At 45.2% G+C, this 13729-nt stretch overlaps 1 protein-coding gene across 1 annotated transcript; it reads right to left on the bottom strand.

Moving 5' to 3' along the window:
- Positions 1-10058: 10058 nt before the first annotated feature.
- LOC149275754 (uncharacterized) lies at positions 10059-12004 on the bottom strand. Its single transcript, XM_089504376.1, has 2 exons — positions 11996-12004; positions 10059-10827 (listed from the first exon to the last, which is right to left on the bottom strand). Exons 1-2 carry the CDS (start codon positions 12002-12004, stop codon positions 10150-10152), a joined length of 687 nt encoding a protein of 228 aa, XP_089360502.1. The 3' UTR covers positions 10059-10149.
- Between the last annotated feature and the right edge of the window lie 1725 nt (positions 12005-13729).

Genomic DNA, 13729 nt, shown 5'->3' with positions numbered 1-13729 from the left:
GAGAGCATGTAGGGGGAAATGTTAGAAGGACAGATCGAGTGGCTTTTAGATGAAGGAGGGCGTTTGGAGAGGGGCTGGGGCTGCAGCTGGAGATGGTTATCAAGGAGGAGTGAAGCTTGGAAAGACCACTCTTCAAGGTGAGGCTGTCTGGGAGAAGGGAAGGGAAGTAGAGACAACCTTGGTATCTATGCAACCTCCACTTTTGTTGCTTTAGCTTTGGAATTGGGGGCTGCCTAAGGGAGGGTTTGAGCAAGTTTATTTGGACTTCAGACTTTGCAAAAAGGTGTTAATGGATGTTTCTGCCTGGATTCATCAATAAAGCTGCTCTTGTTTCAAATGGGTTATATTTTTTGAGCATAGGACTGGCTCTAGATCTCACCGTTTGCAAAGTCTCACAGTTTTAACTCCAATGGAGACCCAGGAACAAGAAGAGTTCTTGGAGAACCCGGTGGTTCTGGAGATCCCGGTGGTGGAGGAGCAGGTGCCTTCTTCAAAGGAACTAGGGCCAAGCCCAAGTCTGGGAAACCTCCTGAAGCTCACACCTCCCAGGCCACCACTGGAGGATTTGGGTTTCCGGCCCCAGACTGGGGAAAGGAAGGCCGCCGGGGGGCAGTTATAGCCTGGGACCTGGCAGTGGGGGAGTCTCTTGATAGCTGCCCCAGCAAAGAAGAACCCCAGGTAGAAGTTTATTGACTGGAGGAAGACAGAAAGGAAATAAAGGACTGTATGAAGGGGATGGTGCCCAAGTTAAAGATGTAAGACAAATGTGTGAAGTCTGACTTAAACCTAAAACTGAAGAACCAAAGAACCAAGGAATGGTGTTTTAAGACAAGCTAAAGAACTAAACAAGATGGTTCTGCGCAGAGCATTGATGTGAAGGAGGGATTTGGCAACTGAGACAAGGAAAGGCTGAGGAATTTGGAAGCTGAAGCGGGGAGATGTTCAGGTGTGTCGAACTATGACCGGAAAGGTGCCTTTTCTCCTGAGTCACAATAAAGAGGAACTGACAGGACAATGGACTAATTTGAACAGAACGACCTGCCTTTGAACAGCTGTCTCCTCCCGAAAAGAAGAAGTTGAGTAATGGGCGGCAATATTGCAAGACTTCAGCAACCAAAAGCCAGAGAGAAGAAAAGTATAAGGAGCCTTGGCTTTCACCCTAATTTTGTTGGCACCAAATGCACAGCAATGATGTCATCCCCAGCCTTCGAGGACAACTGATCAATGTCCGGCGGAAAGAAAGTGTGTGAGAGTATTGTATGAATCTGTGAGTGAATGAAAGACCTCTTGATAATCAATGTTTGTATTATGTTTGTGATTTAATAAGTGTTACATGTATTATGTTTAAACTCAAATTTTGGTGTCTCACTATCTGTGTTATCCCTTCTCTGAATCAGTCCACAGAAAGAGACATTTTCATTACACGCTCTCAGGTTAAACAGGTTGCCCTTACAAACTTGGGCATAACAAAGATGTGGAGGAGGAAGACGTCAGAGGCAAACTGAGGGCAGCTGATGCTCCTTGCCTGAAGCATTGAGACTGTCCCATTGTGACTTCAGTCTGATGCTCCTTGCCTGAAGCTTTGAGACTGTCCCATTGTGACTTCAGTCTGATGCTCCTTGCCTGAAGCATTGAGACTGTCCCATTGTGACTTCAGTCTGATGCTCCTTGCCTGAAGCATTGAGACTGTCCCATTGTGACTTCAGTCTGATGCTCCTTGCCTGAAGCATTGAGACTGTCCCATTGTGACTTCAGTCTGATGCTCCTTGCCTGAAGCATTGAGACTGTCCCATTGTGACTTCAGTCTGATGCTCCTTGCCTGAAGCATTGAGACTGTCCCATTGTGACTTCAGTCTGATGCTCCTTGCCTGAAGCATTGAGACTGTCCCATTGTGACTTCAGTCTGATGCTCCTTGCCTGAAGCATTGAGACTGTCCCATTGTGACTTCGGTCTGATGCTCTTTGCCTGAAGCATTGAGACTGTCCCATTGTGACTTCGGTCTGATGCTCTTTGCCTGAAGCATTGAGACTGTCCCATTGTGACTTCAGTCTGATGCTCCTTGCCTGAAGCACTGAGACTGTCCCATTGTGACTTCGGTCTGATGCTCCTTGCCTGAAGCATTGAGACTGTCCCATTGTGACTTCAGTCTGATGCTCTTTGCCTGAAGCATTGAGACTGTCCCATTGTGACTTCAGTCTGATGCTCCTTGCCTGAAGCACTGAGACTGTCCCATTGTGACTTCGGTCTGATGCTCCTTGCCTGAAGCACTGAGACTGTCCCATTGTGACTTCAGTCTGATGCTCTTTGCCTGAAGCACTGAGACTGTCCCATTGTGACTTCAGTCTGATGCTCTTTGCCTGAAGCATTGAGACTGTCCCATTGTGACTTCAGTCTGATGCTCCTTGCCTGAAGCATTGAGACTGTCCCATTGTGACTTCAGTCTGATGCTCCTTGCCTGAAGCTTTGAGACTGTCCCATTGTGACTTCAGTCTGATGCTCTTTGCTTGAAGCATTGAGACTGTCCCATTGTGACTTCAGTCTGATGCTCCTTGCCTGAAGCTTTGAGACTGTCCCATTGTGACTTCAGTCTGATGCTCCTTGCCTGAAGCATTAAGACTCTCCCATTGTGACTTCAGTCTGATGCTCCTTGCCTGAAGCATTGAGACTGTCCCATTGTGACTTCAGTCTGATGCTCCTTGCCTGAAGCTTTGAGACTGTCCCATTGCGGTTTCCAAATCCTTCACCATTTTAGTCGCCCTCCTTTGGACGTGCTCCAGTTTCTCAACATCCTTTTTGAATTGGGACACCCAAACTGGACACAATATTCCAGGTAAGGCCTGACCAGAGCAGAATAGAGTGTCACTATTACTTCCCTTGATCTAGACACCATACTTCTATTGATACAGCCTTAAATCGCCTTGGCCTTTTTAGCTGCTGCATTGCACTGTTGACTCATGTTCAACTTGTGCCTACTTGATTCTTAGATCCCTTTCACACGTAGTTTCATTCAGCCAGGTGTCCCCCATCCTATATCTGTGCATTTCATTTTTCCTCCCTTAATGCAGTACCTTACATTTCTCTGTGTTGAATTTCATTTTGTTAGGTTTGGACCAGCTTCTTAGTCTATTCAGGTCATTTTGAATTTTGATCCTGTCCTCTGGGGTATTAGCTACTCCTAATAATTTGGTGTCATCTGCAAATTTGATAAGCATGTCCCCAATTCTGTCCTCCAAGTCATTGATAAAGATGTTGAATAGCATATAAAACAAAAACATGAAACAAGTTAGACAAGGCAACTGTTACATGGATTTGTAACTGACTGACCGGCCGAACCCAAAGGGTGCTCAAGAATGACTCCTTTTCATCCTGGAGAGAAGTGACCAGTGGGGTTCTGTCCGGGGCCCAGTGCTTGTTTAATTTGGTTAACTGCTATTAGTGAATTGCGAAGAGTGGCCACCAGGTGGCGCTCCAGAATAGAAGTTGGTGAGAAGCCCAAAGAGGCTGCAGTGCCCTGAGTATCCACCAGAGGGCAGCGTTGTATTAGGAATGTTCTTTATTGATTAAAACATTAGTCTATGGGGACTAATGTGATTTTCCATTGGCTCCCCATTCCTGAGGGGGTGTGGCCTCCTTCCCATTACCTGGACTTTCCTCCACTCCCATTGGCTGCCTATTCCCCACGAAAGGTTTCAGCCTTATCCCAGCAACAATGGAGCGAACAACGCACCCCCCTGGTTGCCCTGAAAGTGAAAGGAGCACCGGAAGGAAATGGGGGGAATTGCAGCGCTGCATCATGGGAAATTTGCAACCGGGGGGTTTGCGGTGGTGAAACAGAGCAGAAGCGAAGCTACATTCCACACCAGACCAATTCGGAGTGGAATCGGAGTGAGCTTGGAAGCCATTTCTGTGCATTCGCTTGTTACCGATTTCAGCAAAATGAGGGGTCACTTTGGAATCACTTCGGAAGCCCCATGGAAGGAGCCCCATAGAAAGGAATCGCGTGTGATAACACAAAACGTTGTCGCCTGAATTTGCATCATTGGACCCGCAGTGGCTTCGGATCTGAGCTGCATAGAGCTGCAAAAACCTCCGAGTGATAAACACAGTCTTTGAGATTTCACAAGGCTCTGTGGTTTTGGGAACAAGACACTAATTATCATAATTGTTGTTGATAATAATAATAATCATCATCATCATCTCATTCTCCCTCATAAAGGGACACAACTAGAATTACAAGTTTAAGACAATAAACTCTCTTTCCCTGGAGTTTGCACCCATTGCTCCGTCTCCCGGCCTCCTCCGCTGGGAGGAGGGAGAGCGTGGAATTCTGGGAAAGGCTGGCGGTTGGCTTGAAGCCTGAATAGGGTTCTAGAAGGCTGGTGGCTTTGACCGTTGGCTGCTTAGGAAGAAGAAGAGCTCCTTCTGGGATTCCTTGGCAGGGAAGGAAAGGTGGGGGCCTCGAGAGGGTGATGGGGGACCCCCAAATTTGGGTCTTCTGTGAGAAGGATGGCTAAAGGGAAGAGCCCCCATTTTGGAGCCAAGGATGGGGTCTGGAGGGTCTTCTGTAGGGAGGCAGCCTTTGGGGGCTGGAAGCAAGGAAGCCCCCCTCCTCCTCCCCTCTTCTCCAGCTGCCAGGCCTCCTCTCCTCTCTTGGGAGTCTCTGTGGGGCCAAGAGATTTTGGAGAGGGATCCAAGAGAATCAAAGGGAGGCTGGTACGAAACAACCTCAGAATATGATCAAGACTGCAAGGTTCTTTCTGAGGAAGGAGAGGCAAACTAGGAGAGGCTGCAGCTGTTTGCTTTTGCCTGAGCCTCTGAGAAGGGCCCCTCTTCTCCTTTCTCCTTGGCTGTCTTCATGGAGGGCAGACTCCTTTTGCCCTTTGGACTCAGTATGCAGCAATGGCAGTGGGCTCAAGAGAAGGGGAGAAATGGCAGCAGGAGGAGGAAACTGTGGCCTTTGAAGAGCAGCTGAAAAGATGGGAGGGCAGAGGATGAACAAGGGGAGGGTCCCTGCCAAACTGGGAGAGATGGAGGGTATGCAGAAGGAGCTGGGCCTGGAAATGGAGGAGGAGAAGGGGGCTTGCAAAATGACCTCCATGGATGAAGAAGCTGCCCGTCCATGGCATACAATGAAATGAAATGATGTCCATGATATAGGAGCCAGTGTGGCCTAGTGGTTTGAGCATAGTGGAACTACAACTCTGGAGATCAGTGTTTGAATCCCATCTCCAACATAGAAACTCTCTGGGTGACTGGGCAAGCCACACTCTCTCAGCCTTAGGGGAAGGCAATGGGAAACATTAAATATAGACATTTAAATATTGCAATTGCTATGGTTGTTGTTATTGCTGTCTATCTATACATTATGATTTTATGTAGATTATTGGAAGAAAAAATTTAAAAATAGACCCATTAAAATCAATCAGACCCATGAGTCCTACCCAGCCCTCCTCCTATTGACATCTTTGGGAGTGATAAAGGCTGGGGCCAACCCTAGGACTCCAATCCTAGCCCCATTTTCTGGAAATTAAGGGGATGTACAGGCCGCACCTTTTAGCGCCAGATCAGGGCCTCGACAAACACGCTACTTTTTGCAGTTCCTTTTTCCACTATGATAAGGCTACGCTGTGGCCCTGATGTGGCCTTTCCGTGGGGCAAAAAGGAGCTCCTTTCTGCGCCAGGGAAAAAGTGCCATATCTGCCAATGGTGTGGCTTTTCTCCACTCCTTTTCTGCATCATCAGGATGTAGTGCCAGAAGAAAACCGTGATGTCACCTGTGATATGGTGCAATGTGCAGCATCACACATGCGGGAAGAGTCAGGGAGTGCGCTGTGCAGACGCCATCTTCGCCCTCATGCCAGCCAACGATGCTGGTCTCTACGCCCCGAAAGGCCCAGTGAACTGTCTTAGTCTTTCAGTATTCACAATATTCTCTCTCTGAGGGTTTGGAGGCAAGACTAATAATAGTAATAATAATAATATCAATAATTAATATCCTGCTTTCCAATGGATTTATTTTCAATTTTAGGGAAGGTTCAGGTTTGATTTGCCCTTAGTGCTGTTGAATTGTATTTTCTGTATTCCATGAAAGATTGCATAAATGTGTGCACATAAAATCACTTTGTATTTTCTGCAGGTGTGGAAAGAATCAAGATGCTTCCAAAGGAAGGGAGAGAAGAGAAACAACCCTCAATTCCTCCTTTGTGGAAGAAACTGGAGGAAAGAAGACCCCCGGACAAGTTAGTGCCCAGACCTCCTTTTTTGTGGTGGAGCCATTGGGAATTTGACTGACTAGGATGCAATGGGGGTGTTATTTACAATCCTTTGTCTTTCAGCGAAGGCTGCTTTCTATTGCAGATCACCTTTTGAGATGTGGCAGTGTTCTTCACAGAGGAGGAATGGCCACTCTTGAGTCCAAAGCAGGAATTTCTGTACAACGAGGTGATGATGGAAACCTATGAAAATGTGTCCTCTGTGGGTAAGGACACATCGCCCTTCCTATAGAATGGGGGCAAGTGCTCTAGAACACTACATTGCATGCAACACTGGTCCGAATTCAATTTTTATAGCAACATCCTGTGAAATCATGGAATTTGTAGTCTGTAGTTTCTAGAACTGCCCACATTACACCGGATCTTAAATCCCTCCATTGGCTGCCATTAGTGTCTGGGCAAGATACAAGGTGTTGGTTGTAACCTTTAAAGCCCTACATGGCTTGGGTCCAGACTACTTTCAGGAGTGCCTTCTTCCACACAATCCTCCCTTCACTGGAAAAAGTATCCTAAAGCCTAAGAAGACTAGATTGGCTACAACAACCCAGAGGACCTTTTATTCTGCCACTCCTAGTCTTTGGAATGACCTGCCAGAAGAGATCCATCACATCTCCACCTTAGAAGCCTTTAAAAAGGCTGTTAAGACAGATCTCTTTCAGCAGGCCTTTCCAGATTAGGGCTTTTCACTGTCACTGACACTTTTATTGCTACCAATACCTTGGCTACCTTGCATAGATAGAGGTTCTCCCCTCAGCCTCTCCACCCTCATTTTAGCCCATTTTTCCTTTTTCTGATCTGTATTGTAATTTATCTTACTTAGAGCCGATATAGACAGGCCAAAATAAAGCTGCTTCTGGTCACTTTGGAGGTATGCTATTTAAATGATGCATGTGTCCTAAGAGGCCAGAAGCCATGACAAAGCCACACTACAATCCTAAGGACAGGAGCGCAGCTTTGGTGCAGCTTCTGGCCTCTTAAAATGCATGTGTCATCTGAACAGTAATAATAATAATACGAAGAAGAACAAAAATAAGAACAAGTGTGATGTATGTTTGAATTGTAATTTTATTGATTGTATGGTGGAATTTGAAGATTATTTACAGTTTGACCTCAGTATCTGCTGAGGTTTGGTTTCAGGACCCCATGAAGTAACCAAAATCCGTGGACGTTAAGTCCTTTTACAAACAATGGGGTTGTAGTATGATGTGCCTTACATAAAATGGCAAAATCAGGGTTGGCTTTTGGGGGATATATTGAGATGCAGAATCTGTGGATCCTGAGAGATGACTGTGAAATGTTAAAAAGCAGTTGAAATCATCCTATTAAGAGAAATGTAACCCATGTAATTGGACTCATGGAGAAGTGGTCAGATGGAACCAAGGAGAATGTGTTTCTTTGGTTGGTTTCCTTGGAAAGAATTGGGAATCTTGGCCAAGGTGGGAGTTGAGTCAGTTGAGGCTGAGAGAAGGAGGAGAGACCTCAGGACAAGAGCATTTCTCTGGGTTAGTTTGCCTGTTTCCTATTTTATGTGAGTGTTTAGAGTACTGTCTTCCTTACAGTGGAACCTACTCCTGCTTTGTGAAGGCATCACAAGTTGGACTGGTTGATCTCACCTGAAAGCATCCTTCTGGAGGTCTTTAAGCAGAGGCTGGATGACCATCTGTCAGGGATGCTTTGATTTGGATTTCCTGCATCGTAGGGGGTTGGACTGGATGGCCCTAGCGGTCTCTTCCAACTCTACGATTCTACGATTCTATGATTCTTATTCATTCATTCCTATTGTACCTTCTTTTAACTGTATGGTTGTGTTATTTATTACATTTCATCCCATCTTTCTCCCATGGGTGGGTCTCAAGGTGGCTTAGAATACAAAATGTAGAATGAACAAAAGCATCTTTGGGTCTCCATTAGTCCAAAATGACATGGAGACACACCAGCACCACCAGCAGCAGCACCACAACAAGGCAATGTCACACCTTCTTCCCCTCCTTTCTTTCAATGGTCAGATCCCTGATTTTGTCACATCCCTAATTTTGCTTTAGGAGTAATCTGCCCAATTTTCTTCTTTCACAGGCCAAAGACAGTGAGGCCAAAGTTGGAGATAAAGGGAACCCACCACAGGGCCCTGTCTACGTTGCAGCTGGGAGTGAGCCCATAGCCATTGCGGAAGAGGAGGAAGAAGAGGAGGAAGAGTATATAACCAGGAAACATTTGACATTGTACGTTTTCTGCCACTCTTATCATGCTGAAAACATGCAGAAAAGAGTATCCATTGAACTCTTCTCCTGCATCACATTTTAGATTAGCTGATTTTCCTCTTCACTTAGCTGTCCAAAGCAATAGGCAAGTTAAAAAAATTCCTCCCACCTTCCCTCCCACCCTTCACTTTCACATGGCTCCTCTCTGTTTGTTCCCCTCTTCAGTGCGAAGAGAAGATGCAGCCAGTCAGGAAGGCCATACAAGATCTGGACAACCCAGGCAAGGGGCACTTGGTGGAAGAACTGGAGAATCTTATGCTCAGCTGTCTGTTGAGATAGGCGACCACATCGGCGAGTGCTTGAAAGCTTATTCCAACAAGCAGGAAACTATACTTTGGCGAAGGTAAGCCTCAGCTACTTTCCTGCCAGGCCTTTTACCATGGAAACCAGTGACCCCGATGGAAAACCCAGGACAGGGCTATAGAAATGGAGCTTGTGTGGCTCTCGGTGGCTCCCCTTGAGGTCCAATGGACATGGCAGATTGCAGTCTGGAACATAGTTGAATGCAGGAGCAATCATGGGTCTTGGCTTCCATGTCGACCTGTTCTCAGTTTTAATACCCTCTAAGATGCTGAGTTTGAGGGATATGGTTCAGCACCGTCAATAGTTGCCTTAAAATCTGGGACTGCGCATGTGCACATACATCCAAAGGCCCCTTCTGATCATGTGCAGGGATCACCAGGGCCTTACTGCTGCTGCTATTTACTCCACTGGCAGCCTTTGAGGGAAGGGAAGGAGCGCGCCGGGCGTTCAGCAGCCTCCCCTTCCTTCCTTCCTTCCTTCCTTCCTTCCTTCCTTATTCCTCCCTCCTTTCCTTCTTTTGAGGAGATTTTGAAGAGGCCACAGTGGTGCCCAGGAAAGGCAGGAAAGGAAGACTCTGCTTTGGAAATAGCTTCTCTGTGTATACTGTATGTATATAGATATAGATATATATAGATGTATGTGTGTTTGCCTCTGCTGTTCTTATGGCTGGGAATGTTGCTGAGGACTGAGGGGAGAAGAAAGGGTCAGTTTTGTGCAAATTCACAACTTCTGTGCATCAAAGAGTCCAATGTGTTGAAATAACAAAGACCTTTATTGAAAACACAGCCAGAAATTCAGTGTTTAAGCCAGAACTGCCCTCCCCAAGCCAAAGAATATACTGAAACTCCAAAACCTAAAACTCCACCTTCTACCAAACCTAGCCCCCACCTACAATTACCATCATCTATCCCCCACTATTAACCAGCCCCACTTTGCCATCCTTCTCACACGCACAATCTCTCCCTGCCCCAGACATTCGAAGAAGCTAGTTCCCTTTCTGTTGCTACCGGTCCCCAACTTTCTTCAGCCAACATCCCACAAATTCTGAATGCTATCATTGCAATTCTAGCTAGCTGCAATAAATCCCAGTCCCCCATCTAACTAACCTAAACCACAGCCCATAATCCCCAGCCAAATTTATAACCCAAAGTGATTATCTATACTAGTAGCAATGAAAACCTAAACTTAACAAAATATAACATAAACAGACATATGGACATAAAAACCGTACAAATAAAATCATGAGGGCCTTTTCTTAGCACTGCTGGATTGAAAAAAGATTTTTGTATTCCTTCTTTACAAAAATAAAGTTCGTTCACTGCTTGGATTTGTGTGGCTTCTCTCCTGTATGGATTCTCTGGTGTGTCAGTAGGTGTGACTGCTGAGAAAAACATTTCCCACAATGCTGGCATTTGTATGGCTTCTCTCCTGAGTGGATTCTCTGGTGTGTCAGTAGGTTTGACTGCTGAGAAAAACAGTTCCCACAATGCTGGCATTTGTAAGGCTTCTCTCCTGAGTGGATTCTCTGGTGTGTCAGTAGGGTTGACTGCTGAGAAAAACAGTTCCCACAATGCTGGCATTTGTAAGGCTTCTCTCCTGAGTGGATTCTCTGGTGTGTCAGTAGGGTTGACTGCTGAGAAAAACAGTTCCCACAATGCTGGCATTTGTAAGGCTTCTCTCCTGAGTGGATTCTCTGGTGTGTCAGTAGGTGAGACTGCCGAGAAAAACAGTTCCCACAATGCTGGCATTTGTATGGCTTCTCTCCTGAGTGGATTCTCTGGTGTGTCAGTAGGGTTGACTGCCAAGAAAAACATTTCCCACAATGCTGGCATTTGTATGGCTTCTCTCCAGTGTGGACTCTTTGATGCATGACAAGGATAGACTTGTACATAAAATGTTTCCCACAATTCTGGCAGTTGTATGGCTTCTCTGATGTGTGGACTCTCTCATGACTGACAAGTTCTTCTGTAAAGAAGAATAATGACAGATAATACTGAAATTCAGAGTTAAGAGAGGAAAGTGTTAGCCCAACATTCAGCCCTACATTCACGCCTCCCTATTTGAGATTAAATTAATAGAGTTGGAGTGGGTGACCTGAGCATGATTCTGGTGCAGGTGCCCCAAATCCATGAAATGATTATATCCTTACTCAGAGGAGCTGGCAAAGAGGAGATTGTGGGGAACTACCTTGAGGTAATCAGTAGAAGCAGATAGTCATACAGACTGTTGAATAAATATTCATTTAAACATGTGTAAAAATGTCTTAATTGAAAAGTGGCATCATATCCTGTGAGATGGCCAGAGAGTGCTGAGTCAGAGCACATGGCATGATGCAAGCTAACTGCAGAGGACGCTTCATAGTGTAGCATCAGGAAATGAATACAGTATACAGGTCACATGTGGATTGCTGTGGATAGGATTGAATTGTATTTGTTTATACAAGAGACAGTGAACATGATGGAAGTCAGAGAGGAGAGCTTGCAAATATTTTTTATTTTGCAACTCAAGATAAAAAACTTCCAAAGATTCAAATGAAATCAACTGTGTCTGTGACTTATTTTTAAGTGTGAAAAGTGGTCAGTGCATTACCAACACCTGTATCTGGAAATTTCTTTCCATATTCTGCTATGTTATTGATGAGCTGCATCTGGGAGCATCGTGCTCACATTGCGTTGTACATTAGCTTGTGAACGGGACTGGAATTCAGAGCCAAGAAGGACCTGAGAACTGGGGTGCTAATCCCTTATGTCTTAGGTATTTGTACCAAGCACCCATTTTATTCCATTTGATTTTGGACCATATTTTCCCCAACCAGGAAACTTTCTGAAACGATTTAAACCTTATAGAAACTCAAGTTCTGCCCACTAGCAACAATTTCAGTACAAATATACCAACTGGCTGTTCTTTAGCCTCAGTCCAGTTGCAGACAGACACTCTGTTGGTTTACATTGCTAAACACCTCAGTACACTTGCCAGCTACACTTGCCATGGGAGTTACTGATTTCTCTCACCATTCTGGACTGTCAGCACTTGGAATCAAGTTCTGTCTAGGTTATGTATTATCATTAGCAAAGCCTAACATCTCCAGTCCCACCTTTGTTACCTAGTTCTTGTTTTTGTGCGTGAACACCTATATATGTGTGCCTGAGTGTAGAGTGCACCTGCGTCATACGCGGGCATGCCTTACACGGATTTCAGCATACACTAAAAGTCACATTGGGAAAAGGGCCGGCATGCCTCATAAGGGTTAATAGCGCCTCATTCATTTAAATAGGGTTTGGGAATATATGGAATTCGTCTAATGCCGGGGGGGGGGGGGGGGGTGTCCGGAACTACTGAGGTCCCTGTTGCCCCAATCTCTCCTTTGAACTAAGTATGAAATTCCCCTAAAAGCATAGCACTTGGGGGTGTCCTCCCCAGACTCCAGCAATCAGGTAATAAAGGTCCTCTGGAATCAACCATGGAACTAAGCAAGCTCAGATTGGAAAAGAAACATTAGAGAAAAAGGGATTTTTGTGTCGCCCTTTCATCTCTTCATGGGCCAATAGTGTGATGAGGCAGCTACAAAGGCCCATGTGATTCTAGGCTGCATCAATGCAAGAATAGTTTTTAGATCAAGGGAAGTAATAGTGCCACTCTATTCTGCTTTGGTCAGCCCTCACTTGGAATAATCCTGTGTCCAGTTCTGGGCCCCATAATTCAAAAAGGATGTTGACAAATTGGAGCATGCCCAAAGAAGAGCAACCAAAGTGGTGTAGAGTCTGGGAACTATCAAGTTCTGTGAGGAACACTTTTAAGAGCTGGTTATGTTTAGCCTGGAGAAAAGAAGATAAAGAGTGGATATTATATCCAAGTTTAAATATTTGAAAGGTTGTCATGTTGCGCAAGGAGCAAGCTTGCTTTTTGTTGCTACAGAGAAAAGGCGACACCACAATAGAGGCAAGACACAGGGAAAGAGGTTCCACCTAAACATTATGAAGAACTTTGTGACAGTAAGAGCTCTTTGACAGTGGAATATACTCCTTTAGAGTCTGGTGGAGTTCTCTCATTTGGATGTCTTTAAAGAGAGGCTGGATGGCCATCTCTTGGGGGTGATTTGAATGTGTATTCCTACATGGCAGAAGGGGGTTGAACAGGATGGCCCTTGTGGTCTATTCCAACTCTATGATTCTATTATTCTAGTGGAACCATAGAAACATAATAATATAGGATAAAAGGACCCTCAGTCTTTATAGAAAGAGCAATGGATTCAGGTTCCTTACCTACAGAAGCCACATTCTCATAATTGTCCATCATTACATAACTGTACAAATGTTTCTGTTTCTTTGTCAACAGATTCCATTCATCCTCGGAGAAATATACTGCCACATCTGCAAAGGTCACCTGAAATAGAAAATAGCCCTCATCCAGAGAGTGACTAAGCAAAAGGGGAGGAAAGCACATGGTGCATCCGAAATATTAGTATTTCATCACTTCAGAAATCAGTCCAGGAAATAAACTTTAAATTTTGGCTGGGATATTGAGGATGGATTAGGATACTCACTATCCCAGCATATATAGTACATTTAGCCACCAACGAATTGTGGTGCATTTAGATATTTCTTGCCAAATTTCAGAGGCAAACGTCATTTTTAATAAGGGCCACTGGCCCCACCCCCAATTTAGATCCAGAGACATTCTCCCATATCCCCCAACATTTCGCAGATTGGAAAAGCAAGACATATATGGACAAGGAATCCAGAAGGGGGTGAAGATGGCCAAAGTTGTTTATGAGGAAGATCACATAAGCTAGGAAGGGCACATCAGTTTGCTTTTGCTTCAGCCTCTTGGGAAGGGCATATCCTGCCTCCTTCTTTCATCTCCTCTCCGCACTTTTGAGTTGATGGGCTGCAAAC

The sequence above is a fragment of the Sceloporus occidentalis genome, unplaced genomic scaffold (assembly GCF_023333645.1).
Source record: "Sceloporus occidentalis isolate IW3139 unplaced genomic scaffold, rSceOcc1.0.p SCAF_268, whole genome shotgun sequence".
In the NCBI taxonomy this organism is placed as follows: domain Eukaryota; kingdom Metazoa; phylum Chordata; class Lepidosauria; order Squamata; family Phrynosomatidae; genus Sceloporus; species Sceloporus occidentalis.
The sequence above is the reverse complement of the archived record's forward strand: the minus strand, read 5'-3'. Positions and strand labels throughout refer to the sequence as shown.